Source organism: Antrostomus carolinensis, unplaced genomic scaffold (assembly GCF_000700745.2).
Source record: "Antrostomus carolinensis isolate BGI_N321 unplaced genomic scaffold, ASM70074v2 scaffold26745, whole genome shotgun sequence".
Taxonomy (NCBI): Eukaryota; Metazoa; Chordata; class Aves; order Caprimulgiformes; family Caprimulgidae; genus Antrostomus; species Antrostomus carolinensis.
Window position 1 is genome coordinate 1 of NW_010314765.1, and position 26,709 is coordinate 26,709.

Genomic DNA, 26,709 nt, shown 5'->3' on the forward strand with positions numbered 1-26,709 from the left:
TAAAAATACACACTGCCGGTCAACTTAACACACATGCACACACACACCTATATTGTACACACCCACCCAGGAGCAACATGTCTGATATCAATATTATACTTTGTGTACACACACCCTACATCTAGTAGTAAAGAAGAAAGTCCCTTTTTATGGCAATTCTGCAGGCAAAAAAAAACCCCAAAAATCAATACAAAATACTTTGTTGTACAAAACTGCATTTTTACAAGATCAACCGATGTTGTAACATACCCCTCAATAATGCACTACATCCTTACAAGGAAAAAAAGTATAATCAAATCTTTATACAATTGTAAAAAAAAAAAAACCAAACCTGTAAGCTGCTCTGCAACCTTCCTTTACTAAAAGTTAGATACATTACACCATTCTAGCAGCAGATTAATAAATAAGGATTAAATAGTCTATTATACAAAGCCATACCGAATGGCAGATTTAAAACCAAAAAAGCTTTGCAGATGCTTTCACTTCCTACACAAATCTTTTTTTTTATTAAGAATAAGACTCAGTATAAAACAGGGAAACAGCCAGCGCTAGATCTATATCTACAGAATATAACAAATATCCAAGGGAAGTAAAATATTTAACAGTTTATGGCACCTTTACTGCAAAACCATTGTTTTTAAAGGCTCTGTTTCCCTAGAACTAATGAGTAAAGGGCTATTTATCTCATAGCTTTTATTAAGCAAACTCAATATAACCAACCACACAGTGGCAAGAGACAGAACCAGCTGTTCCCAGCTGCAAAAAATTGTATTGATTTCCACCCTAAAACATCATCATTTAGGTGTCAAGAAAAGACAGGGTAAGTCACAGTCCCGCTCGTGCTGAGTTTCCTAACGCTTCTTTGTTCCTCGTGTGGCAAATTCACTCTGTTATTGGCGTTAGGTTACTGCTGCTTAGTAACTATTTTCATGTCCAGCCAAGATGTAGAGATTGCTGTGTGCAGTCGGGTTTTCTGTTGGCCTGCTTTCTAACACTACCACCCTGCAACCAAACACAAACAGCATCCAAAAGGGTTAGCGGCAAAACACGAAGCACGTGGTGTAACTACTGAGGAGGAACAAAGTTGTTGCTCACAGGTTTTGACAGGTTGGAGGGATACAGGTTCTGCTAAATATCTTGGGTATTTATTTTACCCCATGAAATGCAACAGGCTTGGGGAGGAGTGGGGGGAAAAGGACCTGGGGGTGTTGGTTGACAGCAGCTGAGGATGAGCCAGCAGAGTGCCCAGGTGGCCAAGAAGGCCGAGGGCATCCTGGCCTGGATCAGCACTAGTGTGGCCAGTAGGACCAGGGAAGTTCTCTTCCCCCTGTCCTGGGCACTGGTGAGGCTGCAGCTCGAGTGCTGGGTTCAGTGTTGGGCCCCTGAGTCCAAGAAGGACATGGAGGTGCTGGAGCGTGTCCAGAGAAGGGCAACGGAGCTGGGGAAGGGTCTGGAGCACAAGTGTGCTGAGTTCCCTTGTGGCTGAGGGAACTGGGGGTGTTGAGCCTGGAGAAAAGGAGGCTGAGGGGAGACCTTGTGTCTCTGTCCAAGTCCCTTGGAGGAGGGTGGAGAGAGGTGGGGGGGGGGCTTTTCTCACAGGTAACTAGTGACAGAACAAGAGGCAATGGCCTTCAGTGTGCCAAGAGGGGTACAGATTGGATGTCAGGAAATACTTCTTCACTGAAAGGGTTCTCAGGCACTGGAAGGGGCTGCCCCGGGCGGTGGTTGAGTCCCCAACCCTGGAGGTGTTTAAAGGATGGGTAGATGAGGTGCTCAGAGATCTGGTTTAGTAGTGGACAGGTACGGTTGGACTCAGTGATCTCAGAGGTCTTTTCCAACCAGGTGATTCTCTGATTCTTTAAATCAGTGACCTCATTTTCCAGCACTACTGCTAAAAACACTAAAGCAGAAAACACAAGGGACGGAGGACTAGGAGCAGCTTCTTGAACCAGAATCTGCCCCTCAAGCACAGGCACATGCCACGTGTTAGAAACCCCTTCCAAATCAACATCCTCCACCTTAAAAGCTATGTGTCTGCTTCTACAGGTAAGTTATCTCAGAGGCAGTGTTGTGAGGAGATGCAACCCTCCTGTCATCTCTGTTTATACCTCCTACATCTTGTGATAAGCATCAGCCACTAACCTAAATAGTTCTCGTCCCTTCCAAATATTTATCAGCCGCTGGGTTCATAGGGAACACTCAACCATTTCAGCCTTTGTCCTGCTGGATCATGTTCCTTAAGGCTCCTCTGGAAAACCTGCCTCTCCCCACCTTGGCATGCTGACCGCTGTCTTCTACACATCTGTCCCATGCTGAACCCTGACAATCATCTCAGCAGCTGATAAGGTTGGGCCTTTGACCTCTCCTCTCCCTTCCAACTGCACTTCTCTGCACCAGTTCCTAGGACTAGGACTATATCCTCTCATTTTTAAGATTAAACTTCTCTCTGCTTTTTGTTTTCCACCTGCTTTTCAAATAAGCCAAATGTACCACCTGAACTCTCAAAGGGACCTCAGCAAAAGCTCATTTATGCAATAAAATGCCCCCTGTTCTGCTGGGGGTAACAGGGAAGGACATTACCACTGCCTGTCTGCATAAAGGGGATAACAGCCAGAAAAAGCATTGCCAAAGGTTGCACTGGGTTTATTTTTGAGATCTCAGTGGCAAGGATCCTCAATTCTAACTGTGGTGATCAAGTACAGTGGGTCATGGGTAACTCAGATGCAAAGCAGACTTCAGTTCTTTCCTGCACAGTCTACCTCTGCTCTTCAAAAGAGCTGCTGTGCTCTCCCTTGCTTTCTGGACGGGGAATCCAAGAATGTAAACACACTAAATTATGGATTACTTACAGAAAGGAAGCAAGAGCCATGCTTCCCAAAGGCCAAATGAGGGAGCAGATCAGGGATTAGAACTGATTTCTTGACTCATTACTATCCACTTCTACATTTATCACTCTGGCTGTCTAAGAAACCACAAGTACATGTGTCCAAATCCGGAGACTGGGGCAGCTTCTGCCAAGGTCTCAAACCTCGCGGCATCCACACCTCATCCCACCCTCTGCAGCTGAAAGGAATCGTCGGGATGTTATGGGCAATGGGTGAATTCAGATCACTGTGCATTAAAACCTGTATGTGATCTGGTTTGCTCTGCTATTTTCAGACCTCAAGGCCTAGAGCAGTTAAGATTCTTTTTAAGTAACTAGCTGCCAAGATAATTCACCAGTTCACCAGGAAAATCCAAGCCAGAAACAAGGTTTTCCAGAAGTGCACTGGGCACCCTGCTTACCACAAGCCAAAGGCAGCTCTCATCTCTCCCTGTTGTGATCTCCTCACACTTGGGTTTGTGTTCACACCTTGTGGAAAGTGGGGGGAGTCACAGGGGCTCTGAGTAATAATTTTGGACGCAGATGCAATCACTAATTAAATTTTTGGCTACTGCAGGCAGAAACAGTGTTAGTGCCTCCTCCAGGACTGCCTACGGATAGGTCTGTGGTGGGCTGGAAGCCAATTCCAGCTGGAAGCTAGAAAGCTGGTTTAAGTAAAAGAAAAAGTTTCTGTTTCTTCAAGGTGATTACCTGTCTGATCCCAGTAAGCGGAAAACTCTGGTTTCATCTGATATCTCTTGGGTAACCTGTAGAAAAATGGAGACATTCAGGTCCACTTCAGTGGCAAAATGAAATTTATTGGTGGGAGTTGGAAGGAAAAAGAAAAAAAAAAGACCGGTCTCTTAAAAATTTAAATATGATTTAGTGCAAATTACAGGACTGAATCAGATAAATTGAAGCCAAGCAAAAGAGTCTTATTTTAAATACTTTTTACATTGTAGACTGTTATCAGTCTAGATGATTTGGTGGCACAGATGGAGTATGCTGATTGAACCTTGGTCAGCAGAGACTGACCGGCTTTCCCTGCATTTTCACAGAGGATGTCATCAAAAAGGACAGTGCTCTTTAAAAAAGGGATGCTGACAACATGAGTTTTTCATCCAAGATCCAAGAAAGCCAAATGCTGCTTACACCAGATCTGTACTGGCTCTGTGCAGAAACAGTTCAGGAGTCTTTGACTGATATTCTTGGAAACAGAACTGGCTGAAGCAAGTGTGTGAGCTTTACCGAGAGCAACACATGAGGGGGAACTCAGAGAGAGCAACCCAGCAAGCTGAAGCAATGACAACATGGAGCACAAGCATTATCACTCGGGAATCCGAGGGCTGGAGCAGCTCTGCTGTGAGGACAGGCTGAGAGAGTTGGGGCTGTTCAGCCTGGAGAAGAGAAGGCTCCAGGGAGACCTTCTAGTGGCCTCCCAGTACCTGAAGGGGCTACAAGAAAGCTGGGGAGGGACTTTTCATAAGGGCAGTTAATGACAAAACAAGTGGAAATGGGTTTAAGCTGAAAGAGGGGAGGTTTAGATTAGATATTAGGAAGAAGTTTTTCACTGTGAGGGTGGTCAGACACTGGAACAGGTTGGGCAGAGAAGCTGTGGCTGCTCCTCCCTGGAAGTGTTGAAGGCCAGGTTGGATGAGGCTTTGAGCAACCTGGTCTAGTGGAAGGTGTCCCTGCTGCTGGCAGGGGGGTTGGGACTGGATGAGCTTTAAGGTCCCTTCCAACCCAAACCATTCTGGGATTCTGTGATTCTATGAAGTAGCTAGAGGGGCCAAAGGATCAAGTGATAAATAAGGAGCAGGAAGAAATTAAACCTGGAGAGAGACTGAGAGATCACTTACTTCATCTGACTTAAAACTTTTGCCCTGCATGCCATGTTTCCAGAAGGCCAACACACTGTCTTGAAGGCACACTGCAAAGGAGAAACACAAAATCAGACCCAAGCGTGGCTTATCTGAACCAGAGAAACCTGGGGTTCTCACCAGCAGTGATAATGGGAAGCGTGTGGAGAAAGCACATGGTGAGACTTGGACTCCTGGTAGAAGAACCAAACTCCAAAATCACTGTTGAAAAACAGGATTGAAATGACTATTTGGATCTGAGATGCACTTTACTTTTTAAAGTGCAATTCGAAACACAGCACTCAGACATTCCCTGTTTGCCAGGACAAGATAGGCATCTCTGGTTTTTCCTTTTCCCCCTTTCACTTCTATTCTTTGGATCTTTGTTTTCCTAATGATTCTGGAGAAAACACCAGGAAGTGTATAATCATGCTGCCAAGCAAAACACTGTGGGTTGCTGCAAATTACAGATCATTTGAGTTATTATATTTACTTCAAAATAGATGTGAGTATGAAGTCTGCCATTCAGGGCCAAAAAGAGAACACAGAAAGCTACCAGCTCAGAATGATTTCATTAACAGATTGCTGAGAATAATGGATGAAGAGCTTGGTGTTCTTTAAGCACTGTTACAGAAACATATTTTACACCATGTTTTATTTTCCTAAATCCTACTTGCTTTCCTTTACTATTCCTTTGAGTCACATTGTGTATCTGCTCAGCATTAGCCACGTCCTAAATATACAGAACAAAGGCATTCATCAGAATCCTAAGAGCAATGTTTGTCACAACAGTCTGAGATTAATCTTCACCTGCTACTCCCCACTCCACCCTGGAATCAGAAAATGAGGAGTTGTTTAATACCCTGAATTCCCAAAAGACTCCTTGGAGTGTAAAGAACTGTTCACATTATTCAGTATCAGCTGGTAAGTGCAAGACTTGGGGAAAAATGCTTCTGTCTATGAATTCCTTCAGAGTTCAAGGAAAAGGCAATGGTCATGTTATGCATGTGTCAGCAGGAGATATTGTATGGTACAAGTACAGCAGTTAATGAGAACATCAGAATTTAGGGGAAGAATCACAGGCTTGATTAAAAATATCTTCCTTCAGGATGGGTCTGACATGTCTAAATAGAGATGCTCTATAAAAGAATGTACACTGCTTTACCAACTGCTGTTAAAATCCAAAATACCCATGTCAAGAATCTTCTTCTAAAGGGAAGATGCCTGAAGAACCCAGAAATGCAAGTTGTACAGAACCACTAACAAAATCAAGTTGTGTCTTTACTGATGTGTCTTTTGAATCCAGAAAGAAGTTCAGTTCCTGAGATAAAAAATTATTAAACTTAAGGTTAATTAGATACTTCTGAGAGCTTATTACAGCAGAAATACTTGCCTGACAAGTACAATTCAAGCTTTAGAAGTAAGACTGTTGTCCTCTAGTAGTCTAAAGATAGCAGTCTGTCCTCTAAAAATTAGATTCAAATACTATTACCCCGACTGTTAAAAAATGGATGCGCTATCACCTTAAATAAAATCTTACCTTTTAGAGGACTAACAGAAATGTATGTATTAGTAAAACATTTTTTCCTCCCCAAAAGTTTTTCTTAATACTATGGAAATGACCAGAAACTAGTCAGCCTTTTTTTTCCCCCAACTAAATCATGATACATCTCACTTATAAAACAGAAATGGATTTGCACCAGATGGAAATACACACAGATTGGCCACACTATCTGGCAACTGCCTCACTTTCTTCAGCACATCAGTGGAGACAAAGAGACAGCTCACAATATCCTGACACATGCAATTTTTAGCATCAGGCCCCAATGGGTGCACTAGACCAGTCTAGATTATTAAAAATCCTACAACAATCATCCCTTTTAAATTCTTAAGTCCTTGACAGACAACAGAGAAGCAAATCACTTACCCACTGACTCAATGCAGAAATCAAAGCTCAGCTCAGAGGCCAATTTCTTGCTTGACTTCAACTTCCCTTGTAAATTCACAATTTTCACAAATTCTCAAGAAAAAGAGGAAAACAAGTATTAAACCCCACTGCTGAAAAGGATTACTGACGGCTTCAAGTATGAAATACTAATTTCACCTTTCAAGCACAAAGAAATGCCCAAACCCAACATCTACAGTATTTGCTTAAAATGAATCCAAAAGCATTTTTCTCTCAAAATAAATATAGAAAACCTTTTCATACACTTCTTTAGACTCCACTGACAGCCTTCCTGCAAATAACAAACAGCACACAAATGAGAATTCAACACGAAAGTTGGGAATTTAGGCAGACTAAGTCATTGCAAAATTCCCACTGAGGTATTAACCTCTGATGCACGAGAGTCGTGGTTACGGTTACTGGGGATGATGGAGTGTTAGCTATTTGGCCTGCTAGCAGATGCCACAGATGCAAATTAAAGTAAATTTTGAAAATTTCTGACTGGCATCTATTTGAATTCTGATCTATGATGCTGCATTACATTTCATTTTGAAAAGAAACAAGAATAATACACACACGAAGAGGGAAAGCAGAATCACAAGAGTCAAAATGAAAACCCACTCATCTGAACTCTATCTTTTTGGAAATATTACAACACAAATTAGTAATGAAGGGAGAAAAATTAATTTGTGGTAGAGTTAAAAATCAACAATGTGGCAAAACAAGTTTTGCACAAGGTGTAGTAAGTTACCCAAGTGTTACTTACTGTCCAGACAGACTAGCACAGTGTCTCTTTCCAGCTGTGTTACGTGAATGGCATCTAACTGCTGATTGCCTTGTGAAAAAGAAAACAGATTATTTTATATCACATCATAAGACTGACTTCTGCCTTCCCACCTCTCAATCTCTCACCAGCCTTTTCAGTATGCCAGGAGTCTTTTGCAATCTACAGTATGTGTTACTCTTGTAAATTTTTTTAAGGTTATATGATCCCAGAATGTTCTGGCAGAGGAGTACAGGGTCTAAGGACAAACCCATCAGTTCCAGGCAGGTATTTCATATGAAAACACTACTGTTTATTGGCATAAAATACAAGTTCTGCACAGTAAGTCAGCTTCCTTCATGAAGAGGCAAGATAATGAACAAAAGGAATCATCAAGGGAATCTGTGCTCCTAAAAAAATGCTCTATTTCCGTAAATCCACATCTGGAAGGACTATTGTGCTGATATTAAACTAGATTTAATAGTGTTTCTAGTTTTTATTAATGAAGTCCTTGGTACAGCTGCTAAAAAGCAGTATTTAAATTTTTAAAAAGTATACCCAACAAAGCCAGCAGAGAAAAGCATCTGCAATGTATCAACTAGTTTTTGAAGATCAAACAAAATCTTCTACTGAAGACAACAAGCCTCCCCCAAGGGCTGGAGGACAGACAAGAATGCAGTTATGTGAGTCTTTACACAGGAAAGAAGGGGAAGGAGGAGTAACACTGATCCCAGGAAAAAGTATGCGACCACAAATGAGAACCCAATCAGCAGGGTCTGCACTTCTGTTTGAAGACATTTATAAAATAAAAGATGTGTCTAGAACTGAAGTCTTTTAAGAAAGATATTTTATACTGAAGTTAGCAGGTCATCACAAGAAGATCCTGGGATCAGTTTCAATATGCTTTAGGTAGAGAAGCTGCATCATTTTGCCTGGCCTAAAGGGTTTCCCAATGACATCCGAGGAAGGGATATCCAACAGTTACCAGACAATAAAATGGCTCACAAGATGGACCAACAGTCTTACCTGCACCAATTTCTGTAAACCATGAAGAAGCAGAGTTCAAGTTGATTGTCTCAAACTGAACTACCTGATTTGGTTCAGTACCCTTGCTGATAGCTACGCAGACCATTGGGTATTCCTGCTCTGGTATCACTAGCATTTCAAACACATTCAAAGGGCTTGGCAAAGGAAAATCGAAGTGCTGGAAAAAAACATAATAAGGTATTTGTAAAGTTGACTTTTGCCTTGTAAATAAGACAACTAAAATAACATGCACAAAATATAAAAGATATGGCAGAATTTTTCACTGGTACTAAGAGTGCTTTTTTGAGGCCACAGCTCGATTGGTGGGTTCAGTGTTGGGCCCCTGACTCCAAGAAGGACATGGAGGTGCTGGAGCGTGTCCAGAGAAGGGCAACGGAGCTGGGGAAGGGTCTGGAGCACAAGTGTGCTGAGTTCCCTTGTGGCTGAGGGAACTGGGGGGGTTGAGCCTGGAGAAAAGGAGGCTGAGGGGAGACCTTCTGGCTCTGTCCAAGTCCCTTGGAGGAGGGTGGAGAGAGGTGGGGGGGGGTCTGTTCAACCAAGGACCAAGGGACAGGACAAGAGGAAATGGGCTCCAGTTGTGGCCAGGGCAGTTGAGATGGGATATGAGGAAGAATTTCTTTGCTGAAAGGGTTCTGAGGCATTGGAAGGGGTTGCCCAGGGCAGTGGTGGAGTCCCCATCCCTGGAGGGATTGAAGAGTCGTGTAGACACAGTGCTGAGGGACATGGGTTAGTCGGGGACTGGTCAGTGTTGGGTTCATGGTTGGACTCCATGAGCTTAAAGGGCTTCTCCAATCCAGGCAATTCTGGGATTCTGTAAGAGTGATTTTTAAAGACAGCATGAGCTGTGAGCAACATTATGCTGTGCAGGGGTATATGCTGGTCTGGTTTTGCTAGTATTGGGCTTGATCCAACACTTGACTGATTTCAGTCACAAGATTTTCTTAGTCAAAATGTGTCAAGCCAGATTTTAAAGTGCTCAGAACCCAGAAATGGGACTAGACTGGGATGTACTTTCCATTTCAAATTCTGGAAAGGTTATTTTAACAACTGTATAATGATGAAGATTAAATGTTCTAAACTAAAATGAAATACTGACCTTTATTAACATGAATTTCTGCATTGGCTCATACCACTGTAGTAGAACAATTCCAGACTGCAATGCACCACATAGGTACTTATGTCCTGTGTATGGATTTCGTACTATAGAAAATAAACAAACAAAAAAACCCAGAAAACAACCTTTTTTAAGTCCTGGAAGTTCAATGCATACTTGAAAAAATCCTACAGCTATCTTTGCACATAATTTAAGAAATACCATCAGTTTCACACTAATTGCTTTCTGGCTTGCCATTCAAACACCCACAGTGATTAATATTGTGCTACATTCCAGATAAATTCATCTATACTTATAATTAATAACCACTAGCATTCTTTGAGTCCCAGTAAAGAGGCCACATGCTGAGTGGCCAGAAAAGCTGTGACACCTTCTTCCTGGGGCTGTGTAAGCACTGGGAATGAAAGGTCTGGGTCAAAGTGTGATTTATATAAAAAAAAATTCCCAAGCAGGGAAGATGCCTCATAACTTCTTGTGAACTTTGACAGCTAATGCAGTACCATGATAAAGGGTTTGGGGTTTGGTTTTTTTTTAAGCTCAGTTGGATACAAGAGCAGCCTGACTCAGGAATCATTGGTAAATATGCCTGCTGTAAACCCTTTATATGAGCTAAACAGGATATCCGAGCTTGCAACGAGGTACTTTATACTTTGCTTAAGTATTTTTAAGTGTGTAAAGGTACAATTTCACACAGCACTAGGACTAGTTTTCAAAAGGACATGTATTCTGTAGAAAGCCCAAGCCTTTCTGGAAGTCAGTGAAGCTAAAGACAAACCATAGACTCATAGAATGGTTTGGGTTGGAAGGGACCTTAAAGATCATCCAGTTCCAACCCCTAATTAGATCTGGGGTTAGAATCCCTAATCTGTCACTTCACAAGCTTTAACTCTTTTATGTGTACTTAGAACTTGAGTGATGGCTTCACTCCTCCCCAGGCTGATATAATTTTTATTCACATCCAGCCCTTTCTTTGTGGAAAACATTTTTTCAAGTTAGCCTCACTAGAAGTTTGCTCTAGGTCAAACCTTGAGCCAAACTGACAAAGCACAAAGGGTATTTGTGCATGTGCCACAAGGCTGGGATTCTGGAACAAGCATTACAGGCACAGGCAGCTTGCAGGTCACAGGAACTAGTTGGCTTTGGTGGCAGCCTGAAGCCAGTGACCCCAAACATTGACTTGGTCACTCAAGAGCTTCAGCAGCTCTCAAACAAGAGTGTGCAACACCCACCAGCTGTGTGCTGCTGCCATTCTCCAGGTTTTCCCTTTGGGCCTTGCTCTAGACAGCAACATTTCTAGGTTAAGAGCTGATATGAAAAATGCTTTTCCAGTGAGCAGCATAAAGAACCCCACATTAATGAAAAGGAAAGCTTAAGAAATAAGGCAGTCATACTGTTTTCTGAACAATGAAGTAACTGTAAGTTTATTAAAAAGACATGAGTTTAAGATGTGTCATTAATGCCCAATGACAAAGGCCAGGAAAAAAACTGGAAAACTGAACACCTACTCACCTATACAGCATTTGTGGCATCCTTTTGTATCAGGGATCTTTGTCGTTAAGGCAAACTTCCTGGAACAACAATTATGAAAAAATGAATCAACAAGAGATGTTGAAGGCCCTTTGTGCCACCAATTCAACAGCACAAACAGTATTTATGGGAATTTTCACTTGTTAATAACTGTCTCCAAGTGAAAGATTTGTACCTTGGTAATATTTTGTCAGGAAACCTATGGGTTTGAATATGAGCAGCTAATCCTGTTTTTTTGGCTTGTTCAAACAAAGCTATTAAATTATGGGAGTAGAGCTGGAAGGTTTTCCCTGTAAGAGAGAAAAGCACAGTTGACATCACACCCACAGCTCCAGCAGAGATCTGTATATTTTAGAAAAATGTAGGTATGGAAAATTACCTTCTAGAGACACGAAGCGTGTGCATCAGGTATTTCAAGTCCAGTTATGAAGAAAAATAAAACAAGATTACAATAATAAAGGATATTTAGAGAAGAACATGGCATTCAACTCAAAGTTCATTCCAGTAACATTAAAGCAGCTCTGAAAGTTAGTTTTATGTAAATGTTTTTAGAAAGATGTAATTATACAACAACAATTATTTATACCAGGACATTTTCTCTATCTCTAAATCAAACAGAAGTGGTGTTACACAAACCCCTGCATGTTTAAAGGCACAGTGCCTGCATGCCACAGGGCCTTTCTTTCCCATCTAGAATGTCCTATTCCAGGACAACTGCTGAAAAATGTATTTTTTACACAATCAATCTGCTGGATTAGTAGGATTTCACAGCCACTTGATTCTCCTTTAAGTTGAGACTAATTTTGTTTTAGGGTGGATTTATTTTCTGAATCCAGTCCATACCAAAGATGCTGCCAGACTACAACACACTGAGACTGATCACAAACTGCATCTGCATTTTGATAATGCACCTATGTTGATTCTTCTCCTAATTTTGTTCTGACACATGAAATCCATCCACATTCTGACTCTCCTAGCTCAGGGACCAAAGAAGAGGACACTCCTTAGATTCTCTAGACACTTTCAGTCAAATTGCAGCCTTGGCAGAGGCAACTCTTGTTTGACAAATAACAAGCTAACTAAAAATAAATAAATTTAACAAAAAATATGGTGGGACACTGCAAACAACTGGCTCTATTCCTCGTAAACATCCAGTTTTATCTCTGAAAGTCTTCCACAAGAAACAATGCATAATCTTCTACTTCAGTACAATCAAAAGACATTGTACTGAATTATGACTTTAAATGCTTCTCTTTATTTAGAATTTTATTAATCTTCCTTCTATTTATACATACCTGACAAGGACATTAAGGTGTTATTGATAACATACAGCCAGGTGCACTTTCGGGGAAACAACTGAAGAAAGAAAATATTTCCATTAATAGAAACATACAGGAATTTCCAGCTATGGTTTTCTCTACCTGCTCCACCTCCACCACCATTCCCACCTGGATCAACACTGGAGAAAGTCTCAGCTGCAACTCCAGTTTCCCCTTAATTCACTCTTTGGACCCTTGCTTAGCCTTTTTCTCTGAAAGTTTTCATTCCTTCCCTCTTCTACCCTTGAAACTTTCAAAATTCAATTTTTTCTTTCTTTTTTAATTAGCAGCACAGGGAGAACTGCCAAGGCTGGAATACCATGTAGAAAGATACAGCTTGCTCAGGAATGACAGCCAGAGACAGAAAGAGAACATTACTACAGGAATCTACTAAACCCCACAAAAGTCAGAGAGGAAAAAAGCATTAGTATTTTCTGAGCAACCTGAATTACCAGAAAATCCTGTATTTTGTGGGACTTACCTGCCTGGCTATTTGTGTGAACATGCTGCTTTATAAAGAGTTCAAGGAAGGCATTGGGACTTAGGTTTTTTCAGAGGGAAGAAGTGACTCATGGGGCAGTTAGTCTAGATTTGAGAAGATTTTGAAGTTAAGAAGAACCTCTTGACAACCTGAAGGGAATTTTGATAAAAGGGATGAAAAATGACAACATTCAGGAGTCTTAACAAAGGAAGGGATAAGGACAACAGGATAAGTACAAGGATTTTGTTTAAAAAAAACCCCAAAAAAACCAAAACAGACAAGGCTAAATTTATTGAACAGTATTCATAGGTAAGATCCTCCCTCAATAAACAAAAAATTCCAAGAACAATAAAAGAATTAAGCTGTTTCTAAAGGAGACTATTAAAAAAGACAACAGATGACAGGTCCACTGTGCCAAACACACTAGAAGATGCTTGAATCAAGGCTCTACCAAATAATGAATGTATTGGTTCATGCAAATGTCCATCTAACCTAGAATCTGTTTCCAACAGCCACTGTAAAGTGATGTAATTTCTCCTAAAAATGGTGAAAACATCGGAAAAAAAGAATGTAACTAATACTGCACCTAATACTTTGCCAGGGACCAAGTTCAATGGATTTATCCTCCATAAATTTGTCCAGTCTCTGAACTCAGATAACTCCTTAGCATTTGCAGCTCCCATAGCAAAAAGTTTCCAGCCAGTTACCCACTGTTTATTGTTAATTTGGCTCCCACTGGCTTAATTTAACAGCCCTACTGGAAGAGAAGCAGAAGAGTTGTTCCCTATGAAGCATCTCCAAGCCACCCCAATGTTTCTTATTTCTTCAGATATTTCTGATTTCTCCCCCATGCCTTAAGTATCACAAATATGTAATATAGAAAATGGAAACTAGGACACAATGCTAAAGACAAAGAGGCAATCACAAGATAAGCCTGAAGGAAGAAACATAAGAAAGTTTAAGATGCAAATCAAATTACTGATATAAGAGAAGTTGATAAATGTGGTGACTGGGAAAACAAAAGGCCAGGCCCGCTGTTTGGCAGGGAAGAAAAACTACATGATTAACACAGTTAATAGCACTGGGGTAGAAACTGATGCTAGAAGCAGAAAAGAATACGACACACTATTTTAACGAGGTCTACTCATGTCAGCAGGTCCCAATAAAGTTTACTTTAGAGTACTTAAACCCCATGGTCTCAGGATTGATTATCTTCAAGAACTGATGGAGGATGAACACGGATCTCAAGAAGCACCAACACAGTACCTTTGCCAAAAAAAAAAATTAAAAAAGGGTGGTGGGAACTGCAAAATAGTCTGAGTGGCTGGATATCCAGAGTAGCACCCTCAAGAAGCAGCAACACAGTACCTTTGCCAAAAAAAAAAAAATTTAAAAAAGGTGGTGGGAACTGCAAAGTAGTCTGAGTGGCTGGATATCCAGAGTAGCACAGGAACAGGCCACGTACTTTTTAATTCATGTCCAGAGAAGGGCAACGGAGCTGGGGAAGGGTCTGGAGCACACGCGTGATGAGATCCGAGGGAACTGGGGGTGTTGAGCCTGGAGAAAAGGAGGCTGAGGGGAGACCTTGTGGCTCTGTCCAAGTCCCTTGGAGGAGGGTGGAGAGAGGTGGGGGTGGGTCTGTTCAACCAAGGCCCAAGGGCCAGGACAAGAGGAAATGGGCTCCAGTTGTGGCCAGGGCAGTTGAGATGGGATGTGAGGAAGAATTTCTTTGCTGCAAGGGTTCTGAGGCATTGGAAGGGGTTGCCCAGGGCAGTGGTGGAGTCCCCATCCCTGGAGGGATTGAAGAGTCGTGTAGACACAGTGCTGAGGGACATGGGTTAGTCGGGGACTTGTCAGTGTTGGGTTCATGGTTGGACTCCGTGATCTTAAAGGGCTTTTCCAATCGAGGCAGTTCTGGGATTCTGTAATTACCAAGGGACAACAAGAGCAGCTAGTGCAGACTTGTACAGAACAAGCTGTACTTGAACATCTGAATTTCCTTCTTTAGCAGAATAACTGCCCTGCTGGGGGCAGTGAAGCAGCACAGTGTGAAACACACGTGAAGGTCCTTGTCCTGCGTGCCATTTCCATGTGCAAAATAAGAAAATAGGGGGTAGAAGAAATTGCAGAAAGAAAATATACAACTGGTTGGACATAAAACAAGAGTAGCTATCAGCAATTTGAAATCAGAAGTTGGAGAAACAGTTAAAAATGTGCATTTGGTGGGGAGAATTCATGAATGAATAAGAAATTAATAAAAGCAAATAAGGAAACAAGTGGCATGGCAGAAGTGCTGGGGTAAAGCCTCGGGGGTTTGAAGTGGATCACACCTGACCTCTGCCAACTAATGCTCTCACAGAAAAGGAAACTTTCATTTTGGGGTGCACTGAATGTTCTCTCTACCTACCACTGGCATATCTAACCTTTCAATAGGATAGAAAAAAAAGCATGTGGGATAACCCAGAGAAGACCGTTACATTAAATAATTTAGGAAAATGTACAAGGAAAGAGATGGCTTTGACTAACGGAGTAAAGAGAAAATTGAGCTGAGAAGGCCAGGGGGTGTCCAACAGCTGCCACCACAATTTTTAGATATTCATTATAGAAGTAAGTAGTTGTTCCCCACATCTACTGAGGCTACAAAAAGATAAACAACTTCATATTCAACCCTATCCTACTGTATTCAGGTGCACCCTCAGCTCTCTTAACTTAAGGATCAAGGATCTTCTAATTGTATTGAATTCAAAATCCCAACTCTCACCATCAAGCCCTTTATAATCTTCTCTTGCTTCTGTCTGTGTCAAACTTCCCCCCTCCATGACCTTGCTGAACTGCTTCCCCTTTTCTTTTGCTCCTCTTGAATTTTGTACTCTAGCACGATGCTCCCAGAAACAGAGGACCTTCTCCTCTTAAGCACAGATCTCTGTGAGGTGCCCTTTCTGTGAAATCACCCTTCTCTCACTATTACTCACAGATACACCCACCCTGCCACCTCTGCTTTCTGACCTGTGCTGTGTCTCAACTGAACTTAATGCTCTTTATTGGCCTGAAGTGCCTTTGTGAACCGCTTTAGAAACCTCCAGGTACAAATCTCAGTATCAGCATCTGCCAATGCTTCCCTTCCAAGAATACTCTGCTACTCCTGATTCTAAAAAATCAAATGTAACAATACCATGAAGTGGCTTTGGAAAAGGGTTAGAGAGCCCAAGAAAACAGAAGCAAACGCGTATTTATCGGTGGTGATGTCAGCGAAATTAAATGTCAGCTAAATTAATTTAAATGAGGGCTTTGGCAGCAGCCAGTGGAGAAGCAATATGCCATCTAGTGGAGAGCCACTGGAGAGAAAGGGCAGGTAACCAGTTGTCTCCAAGTAAAAGATGTTCATAAAGAACTCCTTTCAAAACAGTGATACATAAGCAGCAACAAAAACATTCGGGTAGGTAGGGGAACTACTCATTTTTGGACTTCCATTGCTGGCTTTGATGTGAATCAGTTTATGCCACAAAGCCTGCTATCCCATCTATCCCCTCTAATATCAAACTTTCTTGCTTTATTATATTCCCAAATCTATTCTGTGTGTTCAATACATCAAAAATCACCTGTTCCATTGTTGCTTCGTGAAGTTCATTCAAATTCAAAGTATAGATACCTTCTTCTGTGCCAAAGATAATGTACTGATCTAAAAAATTCAGAGAAATTGATTATTTCACAAGCTCATTACCACTTCGGCAACAGGCAGGTTTAAAACACAAACCTAAAATAACTTTACCTTTAGTATCTGGATGTATCCACGATGTCGCACAATTAATCTTCAAAGGACAACCATCAAAGACTTTGGAAAAACACGCTCCCATCTGAAAAACACCAAACCTGAAACCTGACACAAGTTTATAGTACAAAGTGTTTATCTTCTGGCATTTGGCCACTTAAGTACACATCTGTACACATTGCTGCTCTCTTATTTCAGACACAAACTTACTCTAATAGGCCTCAATGCAAAACATTTTGATCTTCCCCAAAAGCTACAATGCAGCTTTCCAAACCTTTTCATACACTTTGTATACGTTAAGAAACGCAAAGAGGGATCAGAATATGAACAATTCTAAGCACCTGCTGGGTAAGAACAACATTGAATGCTCATGTAAATGGCAGATGAAGGGAAAACGAGCAGAAATGTTGAAGTAGTAACACCCTCTCACATCACTACCACCTCTCCCGCTTTCTCTTTATTGCCACTGGAGATCAAAACTCACAGAGCCAGTGAAGTCTCCAACCCTTCACATCCAGACTGAATGGTGAAAGGAAGCTTTTAAGAAAAGGAAACAGATCTTGTGGATTCAGTACATGAAAAGTAACTGGTTATGAGATGCAGCACCCCAGATGAGCGGGTGGCTTATTCTAGCATAAACCTGCTGACACTAGAGATGCCACGACAGCAGGCTTCCAACAGCTCCTACTGCAAATGAGATTTCTTACCAGCACCTTCGGTGTTGGTGGTAAACCATTGATGGTTGGCTTCTGTGGGAAAAAAGAAAGATCATAAAATAACTCCCACACACTGATATAAAACTAGCTAGCTAACATGGCAGTGAAACCTGACTGAGAGTCACAGTACTTACAGGAAACTCTCTTTTCTCTTTTTTACGTGGCAATTGAGGCATTTGTCCAGATCCTTCTGTATTTTCTTCAACGAGTTTCAGCATGCCATCCCCATTTCCTGAAAAGAAGCACAGACATATTTTGTAGCTCACCTGACACAGTGAAGTAGAAAATATTCTTTTTAGGAAGAAATTCTTTGCTGTGAGCATGGTGAGACAGTGTCCCAGGTTGGCCAGAGAAGCTGTGACTGCTCCTCCCTGGAAGTGTTGAAGGCCAGGCTGGATGAGGCTTTGAGCAACCTGGTCTAGTGGAAGGTGTCCCTGCTGATGGCAGGGGGGTTGGAACTGGATGAGCTTTAAGTTCCCTTCCAAACCAAACCAGTCTGTGAGTCTATGATATTTTGTTGCCCTGTTCTCCCCTGTGTCTATCAGGAGCAGAGAAATGAGCTCTGAAACTTCCATATACACATCTCAGGTAGCTGAACCCTTCCAGGGACAGCTGGTCATTCTTCTGCGTGCTAAGCTACACAGTAATCAAGGCTTTCCATTACCCAAACAGTTCCTGGGCCAAACATAGGAACAACTGAGAATAAAGCTGTGGCAAGGTCCTTGCAGATGATCCTCCCTGCACATTGTTTTTATGCTACTCCTGCAGGCAAAACAGGAATGGCACTGACTGGCTGAGTGTCCTTGTTTTGGAAGAACATTTCCATGATGGGTCATGGCTCTTATAAGAACGAGCACACACGTAAAAAGGAAAGCTGCACCTCGTGATCAGCTTGAATTCTGAAAAATTATCTACTGAAAATAGCTGACTCTAGAACCGATTTCCTTTTCCAGGATGCCAGACACCTTTAGGAAATGTCATGGATTTACCCAAGTCGCTGTATCTAGCTGTGAGCAATCCAGGGCTACTGATGCTGCTGGTCATACCAACGAGGGAGGAATCGGTCTGGGGTCCACAAACAGGGATGCTTTGTCTCCTGTGAGCTGGGAGGGCTCTGTTCTGTGAGTCTGGGAAATGTTTTATTGTCTGACATTTCTCATCATCTGGGAGGTTTTCCTCAGGATAACTGTTTATTCTTGGCTGCAACAAAACCAAAGAGGTGAAGATTAACTGGGAAATGGCACCTGGAATCATAAACTTCAGGCAAGGTGAATTCAAGTCAGACTGCTTTTACATTAAAAAATAAAAACAGCCTTTGGAAAAAAAAAACAAAAGACATTTGACAGCAGAATAATCTAAGAGGTATTCCTTCTCTGATGGAAAATCACAGCAGCAGGCAGAATGCTGAACAAGAGGACTTCCCAAGCAGCATAGAGGGAAAACACCTACAAGTCACTCTGTCTAGGGCAGAGTACAAGGCCAGGAGTCCCCAGAGGTTGAGACTGCACAGACTACAAGTCAACATAAAATCTGAAGTCCACTAGCAAATGGTATTTAGCAGAACTTCTAACCTACTGACAGCATCAGATGGAAGCACTGCAGGGGCTGCACAAGTGGGGTTTGCCACCTAGAACTCTCAAAACCCACCATCTCTTACCTTAGGAGGTAGCGGAGGTGGCCCTGCTCGCTTTAGTGTTGATCTACAAGGAAAAGGTGCAGCCTCAGTTAAACCAACAACACAAACAGAGTTACTTCAGAAGACAGACTGCAAATAAGACGAGCTAGATGCATAGAAAAGACAGATCACAGCGTTGCATGAACAGGGTTAAACTAGAAGTCCAAGAGCAGGGGAAAAAAAAGCACACTACTCTTGTTAGAAGTGTTGTTTGATAAACTCGTGTTCTTTCATAAATGTCAACGTTACAGAGCGTTCTGTGGTGAAGGGTATTTGAAATGAGCAAATAAATATACGTTCAGGGACTAGTTCTCTGAAGGTGCCCCCTCTTCCACTGCTTGAATTTTCATTTTTGCACTCGTTTTTTTCTAGAAAATTCTTCCCAACAATGAATATGCTGCATTTCTGGATCAGCCAGTAGATCGTGTCACAGAGTAATGTCGTCCCATCGTTTTTCAAGTTTATTTGAAAACAAGTTTATTGGTCATCTACTCACATCACCCCAACTGCAGCTGAACTTCAGGCCAATTGACAAAGAGGTTCACCACCGTTCAGTGCTGTTTGCAGCTTTTGCTCTGGATCAGACAAACGTTTGGGCACCAGAGGAGCTGCACATACCCCACCAGAGCTCTGCAGGAATATCCGCGTGTCCTGTCGCTATCAGACCTGGCTCATGATTGATGGATTAATCAACACAAAATCTGCTTTAGGGTATTAGGCACTTCCATAGGCACGCTAAGATAACCTCAGGAAGGAGAGCAAGGGAAGAAAGCATTGCTTAGTGGACATTCTCCTGACAAGGAGCATGCCTGCAGCATTTTAAGGAAAGAGGTTTTGCCAGAACGCTGCTTGCTTTAGCCAGAGCAAACACAACTGTACACGAAGGAGGTCCACTCACTCTTCAACATCTTCACTCCCATCGACAAACTTTGTAAGCAGTCCCCTAGGTAAAATGTTTATAAAATTAAGAGCTCTGCTCTAAAGTCAACACATGCAACTAAACCCATCGGTGATGTCTTTTAGTTTCATAACAAGCATCTCCCAACCCTTTTCAAAACAAAATATTGCTCTTATTCACTGCATTAAGCCCTTTTTCATTTAGTGTGGTTCTTTCCTTTCCTTCCCCTCAGCCCCTATTGATCATTTAAACTCTCTTCCATACCAGATGCCATCAACTCATCTTTCATTTTCCTACTTGGTATTTTAAAAATTGTTGAAATGCCTAATAACAGTACAATATTAAAAAAAATTTAAAATATGAGAACAGAGGAAGTAACTGGCAGACAAAGGGAGAAAAGCCTTTACAAAGGGAAGTTTCCTCCTTTAGTGTTACATGCTAAAGACACAGACTATTTCCCATCACAGTGGGAGTTTCTGTTTCAAAGCTACCTCAGGGTCAAAAAAGAAACTGTGACTAGAGGATCAAAGCAGCACTGAAAATATCATCCTGAAACAAACAAAAAACAGTAACGCTTTTAAAAATGGCAATTTTCAAGCTGTGTCTTAAAAAAAAAAATTTTAAAAAATTAAAAAAATCAAACTGCATGAAAACCAAAAAAATCTAAACTGCAAATCTAATTAAAATACATTCTCAGCGTGCTGCTGGGATACTGTGAAGCGGAGGCTTCTGCATTTAGCGGTTGTGAAGTGGAAGAGGCAGCTCAGAAGCTGCCCTGTCTCAGTCTTCAACCAGGGACAGGCTTCTGCAGGCTGCAGCAGCCCGGGGCAGTCCAAGTCTCTCTGCCTGCAGAGCAGACACCCCCCTACCCCACCAACTCACACATCTTTCCACGTTCCACCACACAACACCTCACCCAGTGAGGAATCACCGTGGGGGTAACAAACAAGAAAACAAAAGCACATTATACAAAAACTAATCCAGCAAAATCTGGATTGATGTAAAATTTCCCTGCGAGTTACTTCTGAAGGAAAAGTGACAGACAGTTGCCAACATGAACTGCTAAAAAATTTAAAAGATAAAAAGTCCAATCATCAAAAATAGAGAAAATTTATTTTTAAAAAGTTATTTTAAAATGCTACAATAAGAAGGAGAAAAAAAACCCCCAAGAAATAAGTTCCATCACGGGGTGGATCCATCACACACATTCTGGTGTTCCCCTTTCTATCAAGTAATTCCTGAGTCAAAGATACCAATCACCATTCACTCTGATAAAAGCCAAAGGACATGAAAAGCAAAGACCCCCCAGCACATATCCTCTCTACGTCCCTGGCACTGCTCACAGTTGCTGGGACAGAGGAGCTATGCGTTTCCTGTTTATCTTTTCAAACTGGAAGTGGTTTCCAAGTAAGCAGCACAGATTCACCATCCAGAAACTTTATGCCCGTCCTCTTTTCAATATTTAATCTAGGTCTATTTACTCATTTACAGCCCCAGCAATGTTTGCTATGGTTACATTCATTCTGCCTTTAATATACCTGGTATAGAAAATCTTAATAATGCTACAGAAACACAATCTAATCGATAAGTCATTTTGCCAGGAGGAGCTTCCCTCCCTCCCTGCTCTTTGACCCCGTGGATCCCAGCTGTCTGCAGAAAAGCCAGCGTTCATGAAAAAGGCTTTCAATCTGCAGCTCAGCAGGGTCACACAAACAAACCCAGAGAGGAAGGAAAGCAGTTGCTGTCATTACTGGGCAGGGAGAGGCAGAGCCTAGAGAGCAACCCCAAATTTTTACTACAATGAGAGTGAGAACAGAAAAACAGGTTGAACTTAAAAAAGACCCAAACACTGGCAATCTCCAGGACACAGCCAGCTTTCCAGGGGGCTGTCACGTCAGCTGACAGCTTATGCAAGACTTTATCTGCAAAAAAGCCAAAGAAATTCCCCGTCTGCTACTCTGCTCCAAATCAAGATGGGAAACAGGCTCTTTTAGCTCAGCAATTATTGCAACTGAAATACCATCTTTATATGTACATCAGTCCTGAACTTCTGTATTCTTTACTGTCAATTCCAAGACTGCCTTTAAAGGCAGAATGCAGTAGTTTGCAGCAAAAGGAAGCCACATACCTAATAAATTCAGTCCTAACTTGGACAGAGTTGCACTCCCTTGCTGCAGACCTGCTTTATCCCAGGGAAAATCCATTATAGCGTATCTTTACCTAAAACGTTTCACCCAGAACACAACATGATGGTATGACAGATCACTGATCAGACACCCACAGCAGAAGCAGCCGTGCAGTCGTACTGAATTTGGTAAAACTAAATTTTCAGAACTGGCTTCTCCTTCCCTTTCTTGTGAGGACTCGACTTCAGGGCTGCCAATGTGCTTTGCCACAGGATGTCACAACCAGAGCTGCAGCTCAGAAGAGAAGTGCAAGGCCAGCGCTGGATCCTGAACTCAGCCCTTGCAAAGTTACCAGCTTTGCTTCAGAAAATTGACTTGGGCTGTTTTATTTCAGTCAACTGGCCATACATTTAACACTTCACTTTCCATCTATAACTGGGGAGCTACAACAAATTTAAAACAAACTACTATTTGTGGTTAGAAGAGATTAAAAGCCATTCCCCAAGAGAATGATTAACAAACTGCAGGAGGAGGACTGCATATTGGGTAAAATCTTCTTTAACTTTATGAATATTCAAGTGGATTAGGGCTTGATTTTCTACCATAGCTTAATTTTTCTTTCAGAGTGTATTTTCAGAGTAAGTCAGAGAAATAAAAGATGTTTTTAAACTCTGTACTTACTTGCTGCTTCCACCATCAACAAAAGGATTCCAATGCGAAGCAAAGTCAGTGCCAGCTGCCACAACCTGAAGATGAAGAAATATTCAATTTTTTCCCCCCTATCAAATTTTAGTACCTTATTCACAGCGCATGAAGAGGCCTGAGAGATTCCCAAGACCTGTAGAATGGCCCTTAAGCAGTAAAATAAAATTTCAAAGTGAAATAATATTTTACAATCTAATTATAAAGCAGTTGCTTAAAAGATTTCTTCTTCTTCTTAGATTCAGAGTTAAAAGCAGCACCTGGAAATGGTGCAACACGAATATCAAGTGGCAATAAATAATAGGAAAGCAAAAAATTATGGTGAAAACTCAGTAAGGATTTTCCACTCAGGGCACTTCCAAGACAGTTTTCCAACAACAGAATACACTGCAGCCACCTCCAAACTCATAGGAGATGTCATCAGCAGAGGCTGGGAACATTCCTGTCACTAGACATGGCACTAAGGGGACCTGAGGGGATTTGTGTACAGATCTAATCAGTCACATTCAGAAAAGGATGAACTCCTACCTACCTGCTGAGCTGGACTACAGCTGTAAAAAAACAGGAATGGGATTTTTCTGGAGTGCTGAGCACTAATGTCTGCAAATTCAAATTAATGGCAGCTGTTGCTATTCACAACACATTAAAAAATGGAGCTCCTGTGTACACAGGCACATGCTAATCCCAAAGAACATTAATTAGCTGATCTGCAGTAAACTGCTGAGGGCTGGAACAAACAGCAGCAGCTCACAGGGGGCAGAACTGTCTGCATGCGAGCTGGCAGCCTTCCAAGAAACAAGCAGCAAATAAACCCTGATGATGGGAAGATCAGGGACTCGAATGCAGAAGGGCCTCTTCACATTATCAAATTAATTGGCACATGTTGGGTTTTTTTTCAACTCTGCATGACTCCCTGCACAAAGCATAGAGGGCAATTCATTTTCTTAAAAATGTGGCAATTGTCTGGGGACCAAGAGTGGTCTTCTCATGACTTTATATTTCAGAGACCATACTACTTAGATTTGAACCACAAAACAATTAAGACAGTATGATTTTAATAAATGAAGGAAAAACCAAAATTGTCCTTACCACTTCATCCCGAGCTTCTGTTTCTTTCCGTAGAGGGGGCTCAAACTGCAGCTTATCAACTACAAAACATTACATTTTCAAATTTAATACACACAACATTATACTCGTGCCTTTTCAATGCTTACTACAGTGAAATGCACCTTGTAACAGATCTAAATATTATGTACACAACACTGAATTTGCCTGTAAAACATGACCATCACTTCACTATCAGCATTATTGTCTAAATGCTTAAATTTGCAAATATGAAACCCACAAGAAAGAAAGAACAAAAGTGAATACCAAGTCATTATATGAAAGTACACTAAAACTTAACTACATAACCATGTTACTTTTAATGCATGTGAAAGAGAAGAAAGCTTCCTAAAAGTGTGATGTACGTGATGCAGAGGAGCAGACAGCATTAACACTACAAAAAACATCTGTTCAAACCTGGAGAAAGGCTGTTTCTAGCCCCAAAATGTCAACCGAGTTATGTATTAATATTATTTTAAAAGAAAATAAGAAGTTATGTTAAAAGAAAATGCATGATGTTAACATGCACCCTGGTCAGGAGAACTATTGCAACCAGAAGCGCTCCATTAGGGTCAAGAAAAGTTTAACTTATGAACTTGAAACAGTGTTCAGACAAACACAAAATGCTATGGTTTTTTTCTATATTTTCTCATCACACCATGACACCCAATGTACTAATGTAAAAAGATGCCCTCCTAATTATCAACTCACTCTCATTTTTTGATGTTTGCATGTTATTAGTGTTTTTGCACATTTTAAGTAAGGCTGCATGGTCTGACAGAAATTGCAGAGCTGCGAGGCTACGCTGGTCATGCAAGATTTCTACATCAAGATTACGATGCAGCAACGAGATGGAATGAAACAGCAGAAAAATCTGCAAGTTTTAATTTTGTTTTTGGCAAAATATTATTGAAAATTCATGTGTATGTGTGGTTTCTTCTATTTTTGTTTCTCCAATGTGCCAACAGTAGAAGAGACTTTCCAGAGTACACAACAAAAGAACGACATCGACATCCTTCATCGATAGAAGCAAAACCAACACCAGAAAATGGGCCAAGTACCTCAGGAACTTACAGTTTATCTCTGATGCTGTTCGTTCTGCCCTAATATTCCTGTTCGTAGAACGAATCGTGTGGCGGATAATGGAGTGAGGCTGCAAGAGTTATACATGGAGAAGCTGAGAAAAGTCGCGCGGCTTTCTGTCGCGTCTCAATCAACAATCAAACCAACAAGGAGAATTAATAGCTGCTTGGAGTCACACACTGTAACACACACCACCTTTGTCTTAGCCTTGCTCATGCACAGGATCCTTCTAAACACCCCCTCAGCACTTCTGCCACACGGTAATTCTAAAAACAGAGCTCTCAAAATGTCAGGGCAGTGCCCCTGCCAAGCTGCAATCTTAGGCTCCCCAAGCAAAGCAGAGTATTTAAACAGTAGTTTTACCTAAAGACAGAAAAGAAAAGGTGTTCTCACCTCAAAATCATCATCATCAACTTCACTGTAGTGTGTATGGTTGTCAGGATTATTCACTTTGTCCAACAGCTCAACTGCTAAAGATCTTGAAAGACCAGGCTGCCCGACAAAGCTATGCTAGAACCGCAGGAAAAAACAAGTTATAACATGCAACTGATATGCAATTTCCATTAATAAACTTCTGCTACAGAATGCTACTGAATTTTGCCTGCTTTCTGAGGGCTTGAGTAGTTCTTTAACGACTCCTCAATCACTAGACTTTCTAACCCCTCCATAAGCATGGAAATGCTACATTTTTGGCCAACTCTTAATTGGAAATTAAACTCTGAGTCAACCAAACAATTACACCTTAAATGCCATTTTTCAGTAGTTCAGTGAAGTTTAGGAAGACAGAAACAGATACATGAACAACTGCTAAATAAATCCACTTTCTATTTGGGTGACAGGAAGGTTCCACATCTATGCAACCATACCAAGAGGCTGAGACACCCACTTGCAGAAAGGACAGGCTGAAGACAGAGCATGAGGCAAATTCCTGTAATTTTTCATCCCAAGAACTGTCTAAAAATCTGGACACTGAACAAAATCTTGCTACTTCCTACAGCTGACCAGTGTCTCTTTGCTTCCGATTTCACCACCCATCTTGTAAGATGAGAGAAAGAAAATTGTTCCAGTTTGGTTTCCTATTGATCTATTCTTCACTTTGAGGCAAGGGATCTCTTATTGATGTCATTAAATGTTCCAGGTCACTTACAGAAAGGAGTCTGTCTGCTGTCGGTCTCTTCTTTGGATTTTTTGTAAGTGCTATTTTGACAAAATTATGGAATGTTGATGACCTTAAAGAAAAATTAGATTTTATGTTTATTTTTTCAAGAAGCTACTTTTCATTTTAACACAGTTACTAAACAAATTACGAAAGGGTGTACCAAATTAGAATGTTGTCCAAAGTATCTCATCTCAGTTTGAATAATTACATTTCCAAGATAACAAAATAGGAAAAAAAACGTTTGATTAATGGAACTTGCATGGAAAACGTTTTGGTATAGAAAATAAACCAAGCATGTATGGTGCTATTTCAACTTTTTCCAGTCTCAATTTTTACGAAACTAGAAATCAGGAATAAAAATTGTGAATTATGCACCCAGGCAGCCCTCAAAATCTAGGCAAACTTACAAATTTCACTGAACTTGGCTGCAGGTAGGAAAATACAATACAAAGTTCTAGACAAAGACTCAGCTTACTCTTTAAAATGCTTTGTTGCTGTTTTTAGAACAACTTAGGTGATTGTGTCATGTAGAATCACACAGAATCACAGAATGTCAGGG

At 41.3% G+C, this 26,709-nt stretch overlaps 1 protein-coding gene across 1 annotated transcript; it reads right to left on the reverse strand.

Moving 5' to 3' along the window:
• Positions 1 to 914: 914 nt before the first annotated feature.
• On the reverse strand, positions 915 to 26,220 carry MAP4K5 (mitogen-activated protein kinase kinase kinase kinase 5; the record flags this gene model as incomplete). The annotated part of the gene is made up of 23 exons (XM_010167758.1): positions 915 to 1,002; positions 3,575 to 3,630; positions 4,723 to 4,793; positions 6,650 to 6,742; positions 7,434 to 7,502; positions 8,457 to 8,634; positions 9,574 to 9,677; positions 11,101 to 11,159; positions 11,294 to 11,408; positions 11,498 to 11,500; positions 12,414 to 12,474; positions 16,518 to 16,597; positions 16,688 to 16,772; positions 17,395 to 17,436; positions 17,538 to 17,635; positions 18,393 to 18,603; positions 19,061 to 19,103; positions 19,977 to 20,021; positions 22,784 to 22,848; positions 23,894 to 23,952; positions 24,983 to 25,061; positions 25,385 to 25,501; positions 26,139 to 26,220. Coding segments are annotated over 23 exons (1,903 nt in total), but the record flags the coding sequence as incomplete, so codon positions are not given.
• Positions 26,221 to 26,709: the final 489 nt, after the last annotated feature.